This window comes from Sciurus carolinensis, chromosome 1 (genome assembly GCF_902686445.1).
Source record: "Sciurus carolinensis chromosome 1, mSciCar1.2, whole genome shotgun sequence".
In the NCBI taxonomy this organism is placed as follows: domain Eukaryota; kingdom Metazoa; phylum Chordata; class Mammalia; order Rodentia; family Sciuridae; genus Sciurus; species Sciurus carolinensis.
Window position 1 is genome coordinate 38,825,589 of NC_062213.1, and position 19,457 is coordinate 38,845,045.

The window sequence follows — 19,457 nt, forward strand, 5'->3', positions numbered from 1 at the left end:
AGGGTATCCCACATGGTAATTGTAGCCCATAAGATAATTTTAGTATCCTAAAGAGCTTCAAAATCATGAGTCTGTCTGAGACTGGGCTGTGGAATGAATGAAAGTTTTTATTTTTAGCTACAATCATATCATGTTGGTACAGTTGACTATATAATCCTAAATTCAATGTGTTTGGACTATGGAAGAAAAGAATAAAAAGTACTCTTGATAAAGAAAAGTATTAACTTTAAGGTAAGTTTTAGCTAAAAAAAAGTTATCTGTGACTTCAGCATTCAAGTGGTGTGACTTTGTTGAGGGAGGGAAGGAAAGAAGATAAAGATCAGTATTTACTGAGCACTTAATTTGTGACAAGCAGTATGTAGGGTTCTCTGCACAGATTATGTCATCTAATACTCTGAACACCCTGTGAATTATTTCTGCTTTCATTTGGGAGATGAGCTATGCAGTAGTTTCTTCCACAATCAACTAGGTAGTAAGTAGCAGGGCTGAGATGCAGACTGTCAGCCTCCTTCAAGTACCATGGTGCTTTATAAAAACTACCACTATTAGTTAGCTCTTAGTAATTTCATTTTCTAAGTGGTTCTGCAGCTCTCTTGCACAGTCTTACTGTGCTATGTCAATTTAGCCAATAGGTCAAGGGGACCAGCTAGGGTACTAAAGAACATCTCAGATGTATTTTCAGTCACTCATTACTGCCAGGGTTGCTTTGCCAGCAACTTTCTTAGCAAACAGCCTACTGGCTTTTGTGGACAATAGGGCAATTTGTGACCACAGGCAAAACTAAATGTTGCCACAAGTTCAGCAGAGTGATAGATGCAGATTTACTTTTGTCTCTTTTTCCACAGTCCCATTGTTGGGACTCTGACAATGTGCCCATTTCACTGAATACTAACTAATAAGTACTATCATTAGGATGGAAAGAAGAGACTACCAAGATAAAGGTTATAGTTCTTAATTATTAGGGCTGAAACTTTCCTCTCCAAAGACATTTTGCACAGTGAGATATTCTCATGTTAATTGATAGCACTTTTGTTTTCTCAAAGGCCTTTTATCCTCCTATCCAAGAACATTCTGTTTTAATATGTCTGAATGTAAAATTTATATCACTTGTTTTTATACAAATGCATCAAAATCTAGGGAAATGCATTGTTCTTTAAAATACTTGTGTTAAAATTTGGAAAAGAAAATAAAAAGCACTGATTTTTTTCACCCTATCAGATATAGGACACATAAGGGTCAGTGTAATGGGATGTGATTCTAAAATATATATGACCTGAGGCCAACAGTTTTCTAGCAAAGAATTTGTAATCTGGTAACTGAAACTGATAGCAAGAAATAGGTTAATTTAGGCAGGGAGAAGATTTGAGGGTGGATTTACATGAAACATTATAATAACTGCACTGCATTTCTCATTAGAAGGGAGCAGAGTCTTATGAAGACTTCATACTCCCCAAGAGAACCATATTTATACAATTAACAATTCTTTGTTGAAAAAAGCTTTTCATTATTGTGTGTGGACACATGTGGGCTGTGTAAAAATACAAGAGATGTGTAACACACGGTAATCAGAAAGTAATGATCTTAAACAGGCCAAATCCTTGAACTCGTCATTAATAAATGTCTCTCCTACATTCAGCTACCCGGGCTGCTGGGAGCCTGTTTTCTTCAAGTACTTCAAACACTGAAATCCAGGAACATTTATTATTTTAATCCATTACAGGCAGTGCTTGATTTAACTTTATTGGTTGTGGTGGTACTAGTGGTTATAAGTGGGGGTATAGCTATGTTCTTTTACACATCATTTCAAAAGGGCTTAATTATATTTTATAGTTCAGGCCAGGAATTCTGCTTGTTTTTTGTCTAACAAGGTTCAAATGGAGTTCAGGTCAGCGATGAATCAGAAGAAAAAGTCAGAGATGGTTATCTGTGTGCAGTGAGCTCATCTCCCTGTAGAAAGACTGGGCAGGTACATCATGTTCCCCACACCACCACAGGAGATCACTCTGATAGCCCAAGATTGCTGCTTATTAGAAAGTATTCATTTTCATGCAACCTTGAAATTAAAACAGCAGAGATTCAACCCAGGGGTTACCTTCTATAGCGTTGGAGTTAACTATCCTGCGTATTTGAGAGGCTTCCTACTGGAATCCAAAACAGCTATAGTAGCCACAGCACTAAAACAAAATCTGTACCAAAGAACAACAATCACTTAACAGACATTTTAAGAAATGCATAAGCCTGTTACCACAGAAGATGAATATATGTCATAAAATAAAAAGACATAAAAGTTTGCAAGAACATAATTTGCTTATACAAAAGCATAAGTGACTATATAACATGCCCAAATAGCAAAAAGCTACTAGTTTTTTTCAAAAGTCAAATACTCATAATTTTAATCTTTTTTGAGGGTGTAAAATGACATTTTCTAAGGTAGTAGTACTTTAATATTGCTGACTACTGTCCAAAAGTCTATGTACTCATATAACAATTACAGCAAGAATAAAACCTGTACATTGAGATTCTTCTCCACTGTATGTGATGTCTAAGAAGATAGAAGAATTACAATAGCTCATATATTTATGAATTTTATTTTCCATCATATTAGAGAAATAATATGGGACATTATTTTGAGAGAAAAAGTTATAATAATTTTACTGTTCTATTTATTTCCTATTTAATGTCTAGAACCTCCTTCTGCTTTATTTTTTTAAATGCCTCAGTATTTTACCAGAATGTACAGAAAAACATCACCACTGAAAAAACTCAGCAATTTATAGGTAATTTAAGGGTGAAAAATAGGTACATGCCAGTTCATCAGTAGCAACTTTGAACCTTGTTATAAAGTAATAGGAGGGAATCTGACCAGGATTAATAGTGGTACTCAGTCCTGGGATGAGGGAGTGTCGTGTTTCACGAACTCTAGGCCATCTGTTCTGCCTGCCTACGTTTTACTTCTGCAAAACTATAAACGCACCTCTACCTCAGGGACTATAGAAAGGCATTAGAATTCTTCTGCTTTTCATTATCACAAGATTCAGTAACTCATTTCATTGTCAAGATAATCCCCTTTTACTCTTTCTTTTGCGCTTGCAGGGTATGCCAAAATGACAAATAAAATCCCAGATGTTACAGACCCAATGAGGTCTCCACCTTTCCTTGAGTGTTGGGTTTAGGCTACTTGGGACATGGTGTCAAAAATGACAGGACCCTGATGCCCACACCCAATATTCATTAAGGTTTGTTAGTGATTTGTATAGCTGTCTACAAGCTGTACTTCCACTTCAATCCTCGGTGGTTGCTTAAAAGTTACATTTGTCCTTTGGCTTTTACTGTCAAAGAATTCATTTCCTATTGTGCAGGCACTGAAAAGAGATGCTATTTCTTTCTAGAAGTAACAAGGGTCTTTGGGGTATTATAAATGACTTATTATTGCAACATATTATTTTAGGTAGTCATACCTAATTTAATGGTTTATTTCCCTTTAGGCTAACCTGAATGTGCAGTATCGATGCCTTAAGAGATTTTCCTCAGGAAAACCAGTTAACAGAATGAAAAGCTGAAACTCTGCTTTCTATCAATTAAGGACTGGGTTTCACTTTTCAGTATATGAGAAGATATTTTAGGTTCCTGATATTTTTCCTGGTCCTGAATTCGGTGAACATGAGAAGAGATATTTTGTATACATGAAAAATAACATGGTTATGCTTTCTTTTTCTCCTTCTGTTTATACACAAAGCTAAGTACATCTGGATGCTAATGGAGAGTATAGTCAAAGTTACTTAAACCATGATTCTTTGACTAGAAGAAGTTCAACTTACTGCTTTCTGCCTGGGTGAAAAGTCCCCAGCATTTTTCTATGGGCATGGGGGTTCCAACCTTTTCCCAATTCAGAGTAAAACATCAGCCAACATGGCCTCATGTAGGCTTTTCCCTTCTGTGCCACCTAACTTGTTCACCTATTTTCCCCTTTCTTGTCTATGTGGGGGTTGTCAATATCAGTGCTCCCAATGGGCAAGAACAAGGTAACCTCAAGTACCATGATTTCACAGCTCTCAACTGCATACTCTTATTTGCTGAAATCTAAGGATCACTGCCCTAAGAGAGCCATAATTTAATCTGACAAGGGGAGCTAAAATGTGCAGCTCACTCCCCATACTGTTTATGGCACAGCCAATTCAGAATTGGTAATACACTATGGTTTCTCCCAAATGCTACACTGGATTGGCAAAAAAGACTGTGTTGTTTGCTCATGTGGAAGGAAGGGGTTATTTTTAAAAAGTATGTACTATGGAATAGGATGAATCTAATGGATAGCAAGAAATATTATCTGCCTTATAATATTTCAGAATATAAGATATAATTTTTAAAGAACATTCATTGTTAGTGACAATGCAATCAGGATTTTCTGCATTATACACTAACTTTTAATATATAAGCATTACACCTACTAAAATCAGAACTTCAAGGACATTTTGCAAAATAGACTTGGGAGAACATAAGTATTCTAGCAGAAATATGAGTTTGGTTATTGTAAGTCACTGCTACACAGCATCTGTGCAGTGGAAATAAAAAAAAAAAATCAAGTCCCTTGAAACATCCGTAGTTTAGGGTTGCAAAGTAGCACAAGAGGTGAAAAGAACGGGTAGATTTTCCTTGTAAAGTGGAAAATATTTAACCATTTCCCATTTTGTTTCATATGATGAAAACAGGAATTCCTTTAACCACTTCAGTGAATAACTTATAAACATTTAGTTTTAAAAATGAGTAAATGAATATGAAAGAAAGCATTTCAGCTTATTTAAATATATTGACAATGTTTCAGGGAAAACATTAACTTTCTCATTTCATGCTTTTATTATTCCCCTTTCCCATACATTTCTCATAAGCTTATGACAGCTTAAATGATTAAAAAATATAATCATAGGCAAACTCAAATATTTTTTGTACCTCTGATGAGTGAGGGTACATGCCTACAACACATTCCCAATGGCGTTTCTCTAAATATTACTTAGCACATAAGATTCCTCTAGCATTACAAATCTATTTCAGCTCCTAAATTAAAATTCATCTGGAAAAGACCATTTTTCCCTGTTTATATAACATTGTCACATAAAGAGTGTTAAAAAAAATATTTCACTAAAAATAGCTTGCGTAAGTTAGGGATTAGAGTAGTTTCTGCTGCTATAATTGTTCCTTTGTAGTTTTTTCCATGATGTTTTTGCACAGTGTTTTTGACTGTGTTTATTAAAGTCAGCACATCAAAAAGGATCAAAGAGAAAGTGAGTGAGAACCAAAGAAACCCCAAGTGTGTTGTCTCATTGGGGAGCTATGCAGATTTGAATAAACAAGTGCAAATTGTTGAGGTTTTAATGAAAATTTTCTACAATTATTTTATCTTAAGTCATTCTATACAATAACATCTGTACAGCAGATGGCCATACTGTACCGAGGCAATGCTCCTTTTTCTTTCTCTGTTTAATAGTACATCTGAGATGACTACTTTTGTCACTGTGCTCAACTGGGTTCAGCAAATAATTTGAAAAATACAGCTGCTGCAGATGGTCACAATAGTTATATAAACTGTAAAATCAAAGACACAGTTAAGTATTTCTGTATTAGATTCAAACTATAAAAATCTGACATTAACCCCACTGAGCTCAAAGATATGCTATAAAAAGTTTTGGATGAATGCAGAACTATGTCACTTGAAAACTACAAAAAGAAAGATGACTACTGGTAGGAGGTTTGTGTGTGTGTTGGATACTTTTTACCACTTGGCACTACTATACCTTAAAATATATAAATATGTTTGCTTATATTTCATACAAACTGCAAAGCATGAAATTTGAAGATATTCAATTGTACAATGGAAATTGTTACTCAAAGCTTAAATTATTTTAAAAATAGTTAAAATTAATTTTCTAAAAATATGAAGTTATCTCTCAAGTAAATTTTCCTAGAAATCAGCCCTTAGTAATAGTTAACACTCAATACAATCTTATTTTCACTTAATTGTTTTATTTATTTTGCTAACTATGCTATTTTCTTGTTTGAGCATTCTGTCACATAAGGACGAAATGGAGAAGAATTAGATTTTGGTGTTTGTTATGGTCTCAAATTAAAATTTTTACTATTAAATGGCTAACTTCAATTTTTATTTAATTTGACACAAATAATTATTTTAGAATGTTTGTTGGACACTACCCAGTAGAGTTGTATAAAATATGTTCTGGTCAAAGCCATAGTTTCTATTTCTGTGTTTAACTAGATTTAGGAACATAATTGTAAGAGGAGAAGGGCTATGTAGTTTTTCTAGTAAAAAGGGGAGAAAAACAAGTTACAAAAATAGACTAAGTATGGCTCAGTGAGAGAAAGATTTTAATTATATTTTAGAGACTAATGTTTACCAAGGATAGATACCATGAAGAGTGGGTAAAATATGAGTAGCAAACAAATTTAAAAGCCAAGAGAATGAAAAACAAAAAGGACTTAGAATGGAGTACAGTATGTTTAAATTCTTCTAGTCTGTTTGAATTCTAACTTTCCCCGCTATGATTAAGGTAAGACTGAAAAGGCGTGGGAATGAGTCCAGTGTTGTCTGGGCTGCAATTTATTTGTGGATAAATTGGACACTGTAGCGTCCACTGTTTCATAGGCTTTCATGTCCCATGAACCTAACATTTTTCATTTCTAACTTTAAAGACAATAAAAAAATACAGAGCTTTTAGCTGGCTTGGTCACAAATATTTCTGGTGAGAAAGAAATAAATCATCCATGTTTTGGACTAAAATTCATACTTCTCAACTGTAAAACATTTTTTTTTCTTTATCTTTTAAACTACTGTGCCCAAACTGGCTGTATGGAACAGACTTAGCTGCCACCTAATTACTTTTTGTAAGCAACTAAATTGCACATAATTTAAGGATTTATTTTATCCCTCGCACTATCTCATAGCCCCCTTTTTTTTTTTCCCCTAAAAATTAAAGTGGAAAAAAGGGTAGTTTCCTCTCCATACTTTTACTTTCAGAACAAAATATCTGGCACTGTGCCCTAAGCTTTTACAGTAGCAGTTTCTGTGATTGAAAACTGTTATTTCCCACCTGTGCATTTCATTTTTTCTTCCCCTCCTCACATTCCTTCTGCCCACCCTTTTTGATTCAGTGTGAAAAAGCACATAACAACTTAGTCATGGTAACAGAAGAGAAAAATGTAGATGTCACTGCCAGTTAACTTCTCACCTCTCCACCCCTCAATGACATTCATTTTGCAGGGTCCAGGCCTCTGTGTTCAGCTGGGCACAGAAGCACAGACTTTCCTTGCCAGGTGTTGCTGTCGGATAAAATGCCTCTGCAGCACTCCTGCAAAGCTGAACCTTGGATTTGATTACACTTTGTGTAGCATATCTGCCACCACAGCTATTTTTCTTTATTACATAAATTGTTACCAGTGATTTAATACAGCGCATCAGAATCACCTGCAAGGCTTTTTGAGACAGACTGCTGGGCTCCATTCCCAGAATGACTGATTTGGTAGGTCGGGGGCAGGGTTTGAGAATATGCATTCCCAAGAAAGTCCTGGGTGATACCGATGCTGGTTCTGAGACCATGCTTTGAGAACCACTTTTCTAATGGTTCACAAAACTCGACTCTCTGTTGTCCCACCCTATTTTAGGTGAAAAGAAATGAGGAATTAACAGTTTTAAAACATCTGTAGGAATGTGCCTGAAGAGGTGGACAGAACAGTTTAGTTTAGTTTAGGGCATTAAAATACCTAGGCTCGAAGGATTTGTTATAAAACTATCTCTGCAATAAGGTCACAAACCAGAAATGTTCTCTTCTCTAATGGCCTTTAAAACTTTTAACTTCTACATAATAAAAATCTTCAAAATGATGCATTTTTCAGATGTTAACAAACGATTTTGCTTGGTTACTCTCTCCCTCCCCTGCTCCCATTTTCTGTGACTTACCAGGTACTTTTTGTGCTGCTTTGACACTAAGGCTTCCATTAAGATTTGATAGAGATGCCAACAGGCATGGTTTATTAGGATGGGGGACAGTTTCCATGGAGAACACAATCTGAGTAGTATGGACAGAAATTTTTTGAAAGCAGGAAATGGCTCTCCACATGTTTTCTTGAAATGAAAACTTCTGTACTCCATCGCCATGTACTTTAGGTTTAGACAACTTTCCACGGTAACATTTGGAGACTGGAAGCTCATCCTTATTCGGTGTGGTGTCTGAAAGAGCTGAGGTCTCTTTGTTATGTGCAAAGCCATGTGCACTTTTTATCTTCTTTAAAAAATGGTTCATCTGATCCAGTTTGGTAAAACTCAGGTTTGCTTTCAAAGGCTTTGATATATCCAAGTTGACATCCGCTAGAGAAGTGAAAAAGACAAGAAAATAACTGAAATTCTCTTATTTAATACCCATTAGGATGCCAGAATGTTATATTTCTTTTACTCATCACCTAATTTTTTCTTTCCATGTAGTTAGCTAAAGGAATGTTCTCTTTTGGTCACTTACGCCTATATTCTTGTGATTGTTCCTGCTACAGCCAGTACTGCATATGTATGATAGCAAGACCATCCGTTCCATCTCTTCCCACACTCCCGAGGTAAACTGACGCAGGCTTTGCCTTTCATTACTTACCCAAAACTGGCATTCTTTTTCCCAAAGAAAAAGGACTTCCCTTTCTTCCCAGAGCAATGTTTGACACAAACACTGATAGTAATCAACACTGATCCAACTGAATAAAGCAACCTCCCTTACCATTCCCTAAACAAGTTTATGCAGAAAATGTTTCTCCTTCGTCACCTGCTGCAAACCAGAAGAGTCCCTGCACCTTTCCCTACATTTGACATTGATAAAAGTTGTAATCTCTAACCCACGTTTACTTAGATCTGGATTTCTTAAAATCTATAGTGCATTTCACATGTAACGTATAGCAGACACTGTCCTTGTCACTTGGTTGCCTGACATTAAAACAAACTGGCCTTATTATTTATTTTCTTATTCACCTTGTATCACTTTTTCTCCCTGATTTAAGACATAAGACTGTGTCACGAAGGCACAGCATGTCATACATCTTGCCTGACAGTGTGTCTTGGTATGTTCAATCAGTGCTGGAGCTTAACTGAAAACTACAATTGTTTGTTTCATCTATCCCCAGCTCCAGAAAACCACTAATCTTAATTTCTGTCTCTACAAATTTGCCATATAAACGGAACCATACAATATGTGCTCCTTTGTGCCTGGTTTTCTTCCCATAACATATTTTTGAGGTTCATCCATTCTAAGACAAGGGTCAGTACTTCATTCCTTTTTGTGGCTGAATAATACTCCAAGATATGGATACATTTTATTTGTCTGTTATCAGTTAATGGATATTTGGAGCCATTATGAATAATGCTATGAATATATCTATGTGCAAATTTTTGTGAGGACATGTTTTCAGTTTTTTAAAATATTATCTAGGAGTAGGATTGCTGGGTCCTATTTGACTGGAGTCATTCTAGTTGGTGAAAAGTAGCATGTCCATGAGGTTTTGATTTGCATTTCCCTAATGACAAATATGTATTCAAATTCTTTTGTCATTTAAAAATTGGATTATTTGTCTTTTTATTATTGATGGGGTTCTTTATATATTCTGGATATACGTCCCTATCAGAGGCATGATTTACAAATATTTTCTTCCATTCTGTGTATTATCTTTTCACTTTATTTTGACTTTATCTTTGGCACTTTTATTTTTCAGTTTTTTTTCCAGCACAGAATATTTAAATTTTTGTGAACTCCAGTATCCTTATTATTTTCTTTTCTTTTTTTTTTTTTTTGGGTGCTGGGGATCGAACTCAGGGCCTTGTGCTTACAAGGCAAGCACTCTACCAACTGAGCTATCTCCCCAGCCCCCTTATTATTTTCTTTGTGTTGCTTAACCCAAGGTCACAAACATTTACATTTACGTATTTTTAAAGAGGTTTAAATTTATAGTTTTACCTCTTTCATTGGCCCACGATCCTTCTTGGATTAATCTTTGTATATTGTATAAGATGGGGGTCCAACTTAACTCTTTTGCATGTGAATATCCAGTCACAGCAGCAATATTTGCTGAAAGGCATTATTTCTCACTTGAAGAATTTGGGGTTCTGGAAAAAGCTGATGGGAATATTGCAGGGAAGCTATATGGTTCAAATTATCTATGCATTTACCTACTGTGCTTATATATTCCTTTATATGAACTTCTAAATTTGGTGTCCCATAGAAAATTGTCCACCTCTACATTGTCCACAATGAAAAACATAGAATAATGTTAGCAGATGATAGCAAAAACAAAAAGTGCAAATTAAGCCAAAATACAAAGAAGATTCAGCTGTTATGGGTCTGAAACGCTGTGCTTTTTCTGAATTCATAGCATAAAAACTTGAAACTAGGTGCCAGAAGTGCTCATCTTGTAGCCAAAGAAACAACTTAGTAACTTAAAGTTGCCCAAATAATATCCACCTAAATCAAAAGATTTCCTTGACTTCAGACATGCATAGCATCCACAGGACAGTATACATGGGAGGTGCTAACAATTAGTTTAGTATGGACCCTCAACTTTCCACTTGCCCAATTTGTCTTTCTAGACTCAGCCCTTGAGTCATTTCCAGGACATGTTTCTTGGTCCCTGTTGCTGAGTGAGGTGCCTCTCATTGCATTCAGAATATCCTGTGCATTTTTTCTGTCACTGGGCACTTATTTCTATTATTGTTATAGCTATCTGCCTAAGTGTTTGTCATAGTTCAGTGAAATGTGAGTTCCTGAATGGTAGACTGTGCTACATCTTAATATTCTGAGTACCTAAAATACTGTTTGTTCTATTGTAATTAAATGAATGTTTAATAATGCAATGAAGGAACAAACAAACAAATATAAAAGCCTGTTTCCCCTTTCTACTGAACTTCCAAGGGCTCATCAAATCAATTTATCCATTAACTACCTTTAGACATGCTATTTTCCCTGTCTCAGCTAATGGTTCTAAAATCGACCACGTGACCCAAGTCAGAAATCTGGCTTTTTTACTCTTCATTTCACTCCCTCTTTCCCTGGTCCCAGTCCAATCACTGAATAACTTCTGTCAATTTTATTTCCCAATCACTGCTTGAATCTAATCTCCTCTCTTTAGCATTCCAGCCACTCCTATTTTTCTTCTCCAGGCCTCTCATTGTTCAGTTATTATAAAGTCTCTTAAATGGTTTCTCTGTCTAATCCATTCCCTTTAGTCCAGTCTCCACTGAGTCATTTCCAAATGATTTATTTTCAATGTGATCCTGATTGGTTCACTCCTATTTAAAACTCTTTACTGGTTCCTCCTCATCTAGAAAATAAAAGACCAACTTCCTTAGGAAAAGAGAAAAGGTCTTGTCTTTATTGGCAGTTATTACTTGACTCCACCTTTAATAAGTATTAGAGTTTTTAAAACCTACTTCCCCCAACCCAAACTATGTCATATCACTAGGTCTTTGCTCATATATTTAATGCACCCTTTTTTTGCCTAACTATTAATCTTCAGAATACTCTCCACATTTTCTCCAAGAAGTTAATCCACAAGGTTAGGTTAAGTGCCCCGCCTCAGAGCACTAGAGCACCTGCACAAGTATCTTTATGGGAGATGATCTGTTCCACCAGTTAAGAAGACCTTAAATGCACATTTTCCCCTTACTAATTAACTTCAAACTTGCCTCAAATCACTTTGTACTGAAGCACTCCAGAACATTCTAATATCATTCTAGATAGGCAGAATTCTAACCAGTTGCTCTTTCCCCAGATTTTTATCTTGATTATTAAATCAAACACTAATCTATGTGCTGCTATGCAATGAAGGGATGTTATCATTGTGATTGAAGTCCCAGGTCAGATAATGGAGATTATCTGATGGACCTGATCTAATTATGTGAACCCTTTAAAAGGCCCATGAAGGAGGCAAAAGAGGAAGTCAGAGAGATGTGAAGCATGAGTAGGGAATCATGAAATGTTATTGTTGCTATGAAGATGTCATGTGAGAAGGAATGGGTATGCTAAGAGCAATTCTTGTATAATAGCAAACGAGGAATTGGGAACTTCAGTCCTACAATCATAAGGAACTGGATTATGCAATGAACCAGAATGAATTTTGAAACAGATTCTGTCCAGGAGCCTTCAGATTAGTGCCTAGCCCAAATGACATACTGATTTTGGCATTGTGAGAGAACCTGAGTATAGAATCCAGCTGAACCCACTCTGGTTTCTAATAAAGATGGAAACCCATGCCTCCACTGGAGAGAATATAGCCAAAAATTCTACATGGAACAACTCTTTGAGAAAAAGTAAAGGGTAACAAGTAGGCTGGGGAAGAAGAATAGAATTCCAAATATCACCAAAATGGTATTTTTCATTTATACTCCCATCACTCCTCGCCTGGATCAATGGTGGCTCGAAATTCAGAGGTGTGCACTATGTGCATATAGAGTAACTATGAGGGGAAAATGTCTACTTTTGACTTCAGAGATTGTGCAGAGAACTCTTAATGCGTAGAGGAACTATGGAAATTCTCCATTTTTTCTTCTTTCTTTTCCTTATTCTTTCTCAGGCCCCTGAATAGAAGAGAATTTTTTGTATTCATTTTATGAGATCATCATTACTAATAGCGAATCTAAGATAATTTAAGAAAACTATACACATATATCCCTCAAAATCAGAGACATAAAAATCCTTAACATATTTAGGAAATCAAATCCAGCAAGATATAAAAGCAGCAATATATCACAGCCAAGCAAGATTTATCTTGGGACTATAAGATTGGTTGAACCAGTGTAACGATATTAACAGCTTCAGGGGGAGAGGAGATATCTCTTGATGTAGCAAAAGATACTTGAAAAATCCAATATCCACTCATTGTTAGAACTCCTGGAAAACTATCAATATAGGGGCACTTTCTTAACCTAAAAGAGGTCATATATGACGAACCTACAACTAATATTATAAATGTGAGAAACTGAATGCTTTCCCCTAAGATCAAAAAGAAGGCAAGGAGTTCCATTCCCAGTGATCATATTCAATATAATACTGAAAATCATAGCCAGTGAAATAAGGCAAGAAAAGAAATGAAAAGCATACAGACAGGAAAGGATGAAGTAAAACAATGCTTATTTGCAGATGACATCATTTTATATGTAAAAAATCAACAGGAATCTACAGAAAATTTTGGTAGAAGCTAATGAGGGACTCTGATTAGGTTTTACAGTATAAGGTGTCAGCATGCAAACACCAACTGAGTTTCTATATACTAACAATGTGTAGATGGAATAAAAAGCTTAAAATATAGCATTTACAATAGCTCCAAATAAAAGGAATATTTAAGTATAAACATGATAAAACACATAAAGAATCTATAGATCAGTCAAATACAATGGTATGACCTATAATCCCAGCAACTCGGGAGGCTGAGATAGGAAAATCTCAAGTTCAAGGCCAGCTTCAGCAACAGCAATGAGGCACTAAGCAACTCCGTGAGACCCTGTCTCAAAATAAAGAATACAAAGGGTTGGGGATGTGGCTACCAGTTAAGCATCCCTATGTTAAATCCCCAAAAATTTGTATGCTGAAAACTACAATATTGAAAAAAAACCAATTAGAGGCTGGGAAACCTCAACAATAGAAAGCATACTTAGCATAAACAAAGTCCTGGGTCCAACTAAATACTAATAAATAAATAACAAAATTAACATAATAGATGGATGAATCATATACAGAACATGTTCATGTACTGGAAAATTCAACATAATAAGGATACCAGCACTGAGAAAGGTGACATATGCCTGTTAGCCAAGCAACTTAGGAAAAATGTTTATTAAGCATTAGGTTTTATTTCATGAATTTGAACAGTGAATTCTAATGTTAACCTTCTGTGGTACTGGTTTTTGAATGACCCTTTCTCAGACCAGTTAAGTAATAGAAAGGTTGCTTCTTTAAGCACTTTAGTCACTTGATTTACCTTTTTTGTGGGGTCATGTCAAAACATGTATCAAACCTTTTAATCTTGGATGATCTTAAATCTGGGATTATAAATAAAATTTCTCAACCACTGAGCAGTAACTGATGAAAGTTTTTATAAAGTCAAAAATCTATATATATAGCTATATGTGGTCTAAGGTGTTACCTTTTAATAAGAAACAAAATTGTTACTTAAAACATTTAGATGATTAAACTTTTCAAGTCTTTTATATATGCTCATGCATAGTGCAACATCCATATAAGGCCCTCCAGTGGCCCAGAGTACATCAGCCCTACCCCACTAGAGTGAGAGGGCTGAGCCAGTCCTGTTTGGGCATGTTGGACAGGACGATAAGCCAAGTGTGGGAAAAGCAGAGCTGAAAAGAGGCTATACTATAATAATGGAGCTTCCTTTCCAAAGTGCCCACTGAAAGACAGGAACCCCACACAAGAATGAGAAGCACCACGAATGAAGCAACACCCTTTGTTGGTATATAAAATACACTAACATATATCCTTTACCAGAAATCATGAAGTCAATGTCACACTTGGTAGTTCACCAAATTTATATCGATAATTGTAGTATCCTAGAATAATACATTTTCACCTCCTAGCCATGTACACAATGAATTATTGCCCTCATTGTGAATACTTTCAGTCTCAAAATGACAGGAAGATTATTTTTAGAAATGGCAAACTTATGCAACAAAAATTTGGCATTTTTAAACATAAAAATAAAAATCAAGCAGACCACTTTTCTGGTCTTCCTTTATACTTTAAAAAATTAATGAAACAGTGGATGATGACACATAATGGGGGGAGGGGGCAAGAATGAAGGAAGGAGGGACTGTATAGAGGGAAAAGAGGGGTGGGAGGGGTGGGGGGATGGGTAAAAATAACAGAATGAATCAAACAACATTACCCTGTGTAGATGTATGATTACACAAATGGTATGCCTTTACTCCATGTACAGAGAATCAACATGTATCCTATTTGTTTACAATAAAAATAAATTTAAAAAAATAGTTAAAAAGTTAAAAAAAAAGTCAAGTGTCAAATGTTTTCTCTCAAATGTGGAAGTTAGAGCAAAATAAGTAAAACCAAAGAGGCGGGGGGAATACCACAAAACTAGAAGCGGGAGGTCAGTAGAGTAGAAAGAGGAGTTTGAGGAGGGGGAAGGAGGGACAGGAAAAGGGAGGAAGTGCAGAATGAAATAGACCAAATTACACTATATATACATATGAATATACCAGTGACTTCTACCTTCATGTGTATCAATAAAGCACCTCTTAAAAATTAAGTAGAAGGAAGAAGGGAAGAGGGGAAAGAAGGAGGAGGAGCAAAGAGGAAGCACTGGGGATGGAATGAATCCCACTATTATGTATAACTATAATGCAGTAATAAAAACATTTTTAAAAATTGATGAAACATAGTAACCTCATCATTAAGATAAAAACATTAAAGAAACAAACTAAAAAGTTTTTTCAACAGAGACACAGAGTTATGCAGAATAATATTTTTAAAGAACTGGGCATAGATTGTTAATGTGAGTTTCATTCCAATTTTACCAGATTCTTGAGTTTAAGAATTTCAATTTTTTTTCATAATCCTCATTGAACTTTAATAAATGGATTAGTTTCAAAGGTTTAGATTTTAGGAATATGCAGTAATAGAGAATCTCCCAGCTGAGTCATCTACTTCTCTGCCAGCTCTAATTCCTCACCATTTCTGGAACATATTCTGTATCTTTAAATTACCAAGTAAACCATGTCTGTCAATTATTAGATTCTAATTACCCTTCAAAACTTTCTGAACAGCTATCAGGAAACAGAATGATGGAAAGACTATGGAGTTAAAAGGCAATTAGACAAATACAAATAAATTACAGTTATTTTTTGCTCCCATCACCCAAGAAGGTGACTTAATAGTGAGAGGAAAAGAATCATATTGCAATAATGAAATCAGAGAGGGAATTCAAGCCCCAGACGTGATTCCCCTAAGTTTATGTTAATGCACACCTTGTGGGGGACCAAACATCAACTGGAAAAGTTTCCTGAAGACTGTTCCAGCTATTTTCTCATTTAAAATGTTCCAACTTTACTTGACCCATTAGTCATCATATTACTTACATTTATGATGTATTATGAAATCTATTACCAAAAACCCAATGGGTTCAATATGGCTTGTTATACTCAAATCATAACATTTATGAAAGAAAACTCCTTTGTTAAAGTGTTTCTTCCTTTGGAATTTTATTTGCAAGAGACAATTTATTTATTTATTTTTAGACAAGTATGGCTTACTAGGAAAGCACTCAGTGCACATGTGGGGGGCTATGTACAGACACAAGAGTGGTAGCACTTTTATTCCCCATCTCAGAGAGGTAAATACAAAACACAGAACCAATCTATAATCTAACTTGACTTGATAGTTTATAATAACTTTAATAAAAACATTTATATTACTAGGTCATAGTACATTTTTATAAACTTATCAACTCAAATTCATATTTTTGTTACGGTATCCCAGTAAAGGTATTCATGATGACAGTGGACACTGGAGACAGTATTCACCTGGAAAGCTGCCCAAGACAATGAGATCAATGTGTTTGTGTTGAAAGTGTGACATGTAAAGACCTCAGTGGCAGCAGACCTGAGTGCTTTAATTAAAAATGGTATATTAAATGGAAATGGCAGATGATATCCTATGTCCTGTGAGGAGGCTCAGATACCTGAGTCAGATGGCAGTGATCATGGTGCTTATCAATGGGTCTGGGTATCATCACTATTAGAAGTATTACTCAGGCACACATGTTCATGAGCAAGAACTGACTTTCTGACTTCATTATTTCCCCCCAAAAAATACCATATAAAATTATGATTACAGAGTAATTGCACTGGTTTTCTAAAATGAATGTATTGAACTGGAGTTGGATGAGCTTCTCTCCTCTATTGAGCAAACCATACAATGCTAAATACATCCCACGCTCCAGTAATACTGGCCAATTTTTTGGTGCCTTTGTCTTTGTTCTGCTGTTCTCAATGGTGGCAAATACTCATCTTTAGAGACAATAGGTATAACTTGTGGAAAGAGTCAAATGTTGAGATAAGTTTAATGAAAATTATATTAATAACCTGCTCAAGGAAAAAGGAGAGATTACAGAGAAATTGGGGTGAATGGAAATAAAAGAGAAAAGGATACCAAAGGAAATGCAACTTATACTAAAACTAATACCACAGAATTAAGGTAGACAGAGAAAAAGGGAGCAAAGATTCAGACTAAGGAGCCAATAAGATTAAAGACAAAGAGATGGCAACTTACAGAGGACACCACTGCAAGAGATGAGACAATCTGAGCATCATTAAAAATAATGAGTTTAATACCAAACAAAATCAATTAATTGGCCATCATTAGGATATGCTAGAAAACTCACTTATGAAAATGGGTAAGAAAGTGAAAAATTAAGGATTTATCCTGCCTTTTCATATGAACAATAGTACTGAGTAGCCAAACTGTAGGTAAGGGAATGTTTTTCTTTAAAAAATATGGCAGCTAATATATAAAAAAGGAATGCTAGAAATAGAATATTGCTGTTTATAGCTTCCAATGAATTCAGGCACTGAATATCACAAAAATAGAGACCTTCAGACATTAGGTACTTCCTGATAGAATAAAACAAAATCTCATACAAAAAATAAACCTGAATCAGATTAAGCCAAATGTCAATTTAGATGTAGGAAATATGGAGAAGGAAAGGGGTACCAAGGCAGGGGCTGAGAAGTTTTTGACTAGATAGACTGAGGGAAGTGGGCAGTCAAGATTCATATGAATGTGGTAGGAGAGGCTAATCTAGTGAGGATGGAGGAGATGGAATTATGAAGTAAAAGGAGACTCTGAAGTTGGGATTACTGGTAATCATAATGAGGACGTAATCAGGGCATATGCCTACACCTGGGAGATATTAAGCATAATGGAGGACCATTTCAAAGGAAAAACCAAAAGAGAAAGACAACAGTACAACTGTCAGAAGACACGATTGGAATGACACGCTGTCACAGTTTTAAAGAAGGCAGAACACTATACTAAGGGATGGAGAGAGGAGAGAAAAAAATGGTCTAATCTGATGTGATTAACACATTATTAACTAAACATATCTACTAGGTAGATGGAGAAAGAGCCTTGGAGTTGAATCATAAGTCAAAACTAAAGCTAGGCATTTGGAAGTTCTTAGCATAAAAGAGATGGCTGAAGCTCTTGTACAGATAAGAATAGAAGGCTCAGGGCTGTGTCCTTCAGAAAGCACAGGGTTAGTGAGTTAGGGGAAAAAGAGCTGAAGCAAGCAGAAGTTGGGAGAAGCCAGATGTATTTCTTTTTTCTCTTTAACCTTAGCCTACTCCATATTCCTAGAAAGATATTCCCCAATCATCCTCATTCTCTTCTGTAGAAGAAGAAATGCTGACAGAATTAGGCTCCACAAAGAAATAAATAAATCTAAAACACTGCCACTCCCCTGACTCCTTTATCTAATCTTGCCACACCTATGACCAATATCTGCAATTCCTAAGGTCCTACTACTTAGCCAAGTAGCAGAGAGGTATAGCATCCCAGAGGTACCACTGTCAGCAAGATCTGGAAAGAAGATTTAAGTCTCTTCATTTTATTATGAGGGAAAGTAATGGCATACTGATTCTATGGTAGAAAATCTGATATTAAAATCAGGTTGTTTTCTGAGAAAATAAAAGTTTATTTACAAAATCATTTTATTTAAAATCATTCATTTTTCTCATTTCTTCTAATATACAAGTTATAGTTGAAAAACTAAGGTCAAAATAATGGTTTTTGTATTCTAAATTCTTGATCCATTCCCTATTTGATATCCTAACATCTAGTTTGCTGTTTAATTTGTATTCTAAATTCTTGATCCATTTATTTGACATTCTAACATCCAGTTTGCTGTTTTGTTTTGATAAATCATGGGAGAATGAACTATGATAATATAATGCTCAAAACTGGAACCCATATAGTTCAGGAAATGTAAGCCAAGGTTCTTATGATTTTATTAATTACTTTGCATTTCTTAAATGTAGAAGATAGCTGGATCATATGGCTATAAAACTGAATTAACCTAGAGGCAGGACTCCAGTGATTGAAGTACAGGCCTTAGTTCTAGTTCTGGAAAGAGAAAGGGGCAAAGGATTAAACATCAGGGTAACAGTAAGAGATATAAGTTAATTAAAATTAGCTTAAGATCTTTTCTTTCAATTTGAATCCTCTTGCCTTTTAAAAAAATCACATTATTCTTCATTTTCTTCTCCAGAAAATGTCAAGAGACTATTTAGCTCACCTTCTTCAGGTATGTTAATCCCTCTGAATCAGTTCTATTTAAGATACATCTGAATTAATCCCCACCGAGTAATGAATTTAGTAATAACAAAACATAAAAGAAAG

The 19,457-nt window shown here is 35.3% G+C and overlaps 1 protein-coding gene across 4 annotated transcripts in view; it reads right to left on the reverse strand.

Annotated features, from left to right (window-relative positions):
* Positions 1-19,457, reverse strand: part of Vps13b (vacuolar protein sorting 13 homolog B) — an 829,431-nt gene that overhangs the window by 147,689 nt on the left and 662,285 nt on the right. For all 4 annotated transcript variants that reach the window (XM_047551787.1, XM_047551802.1, XM_047551778.1 and 1 more), the window contains exon 36: positions 7,967-8,374. In XM_047551787.1, the coding sequence (XP_047407743.1) occupies positions 7,967-8,374 (408 nt within the window). The remainder of the gene's footprint in view (positions 1-7,966; positions 8,375-19,457) is intronic.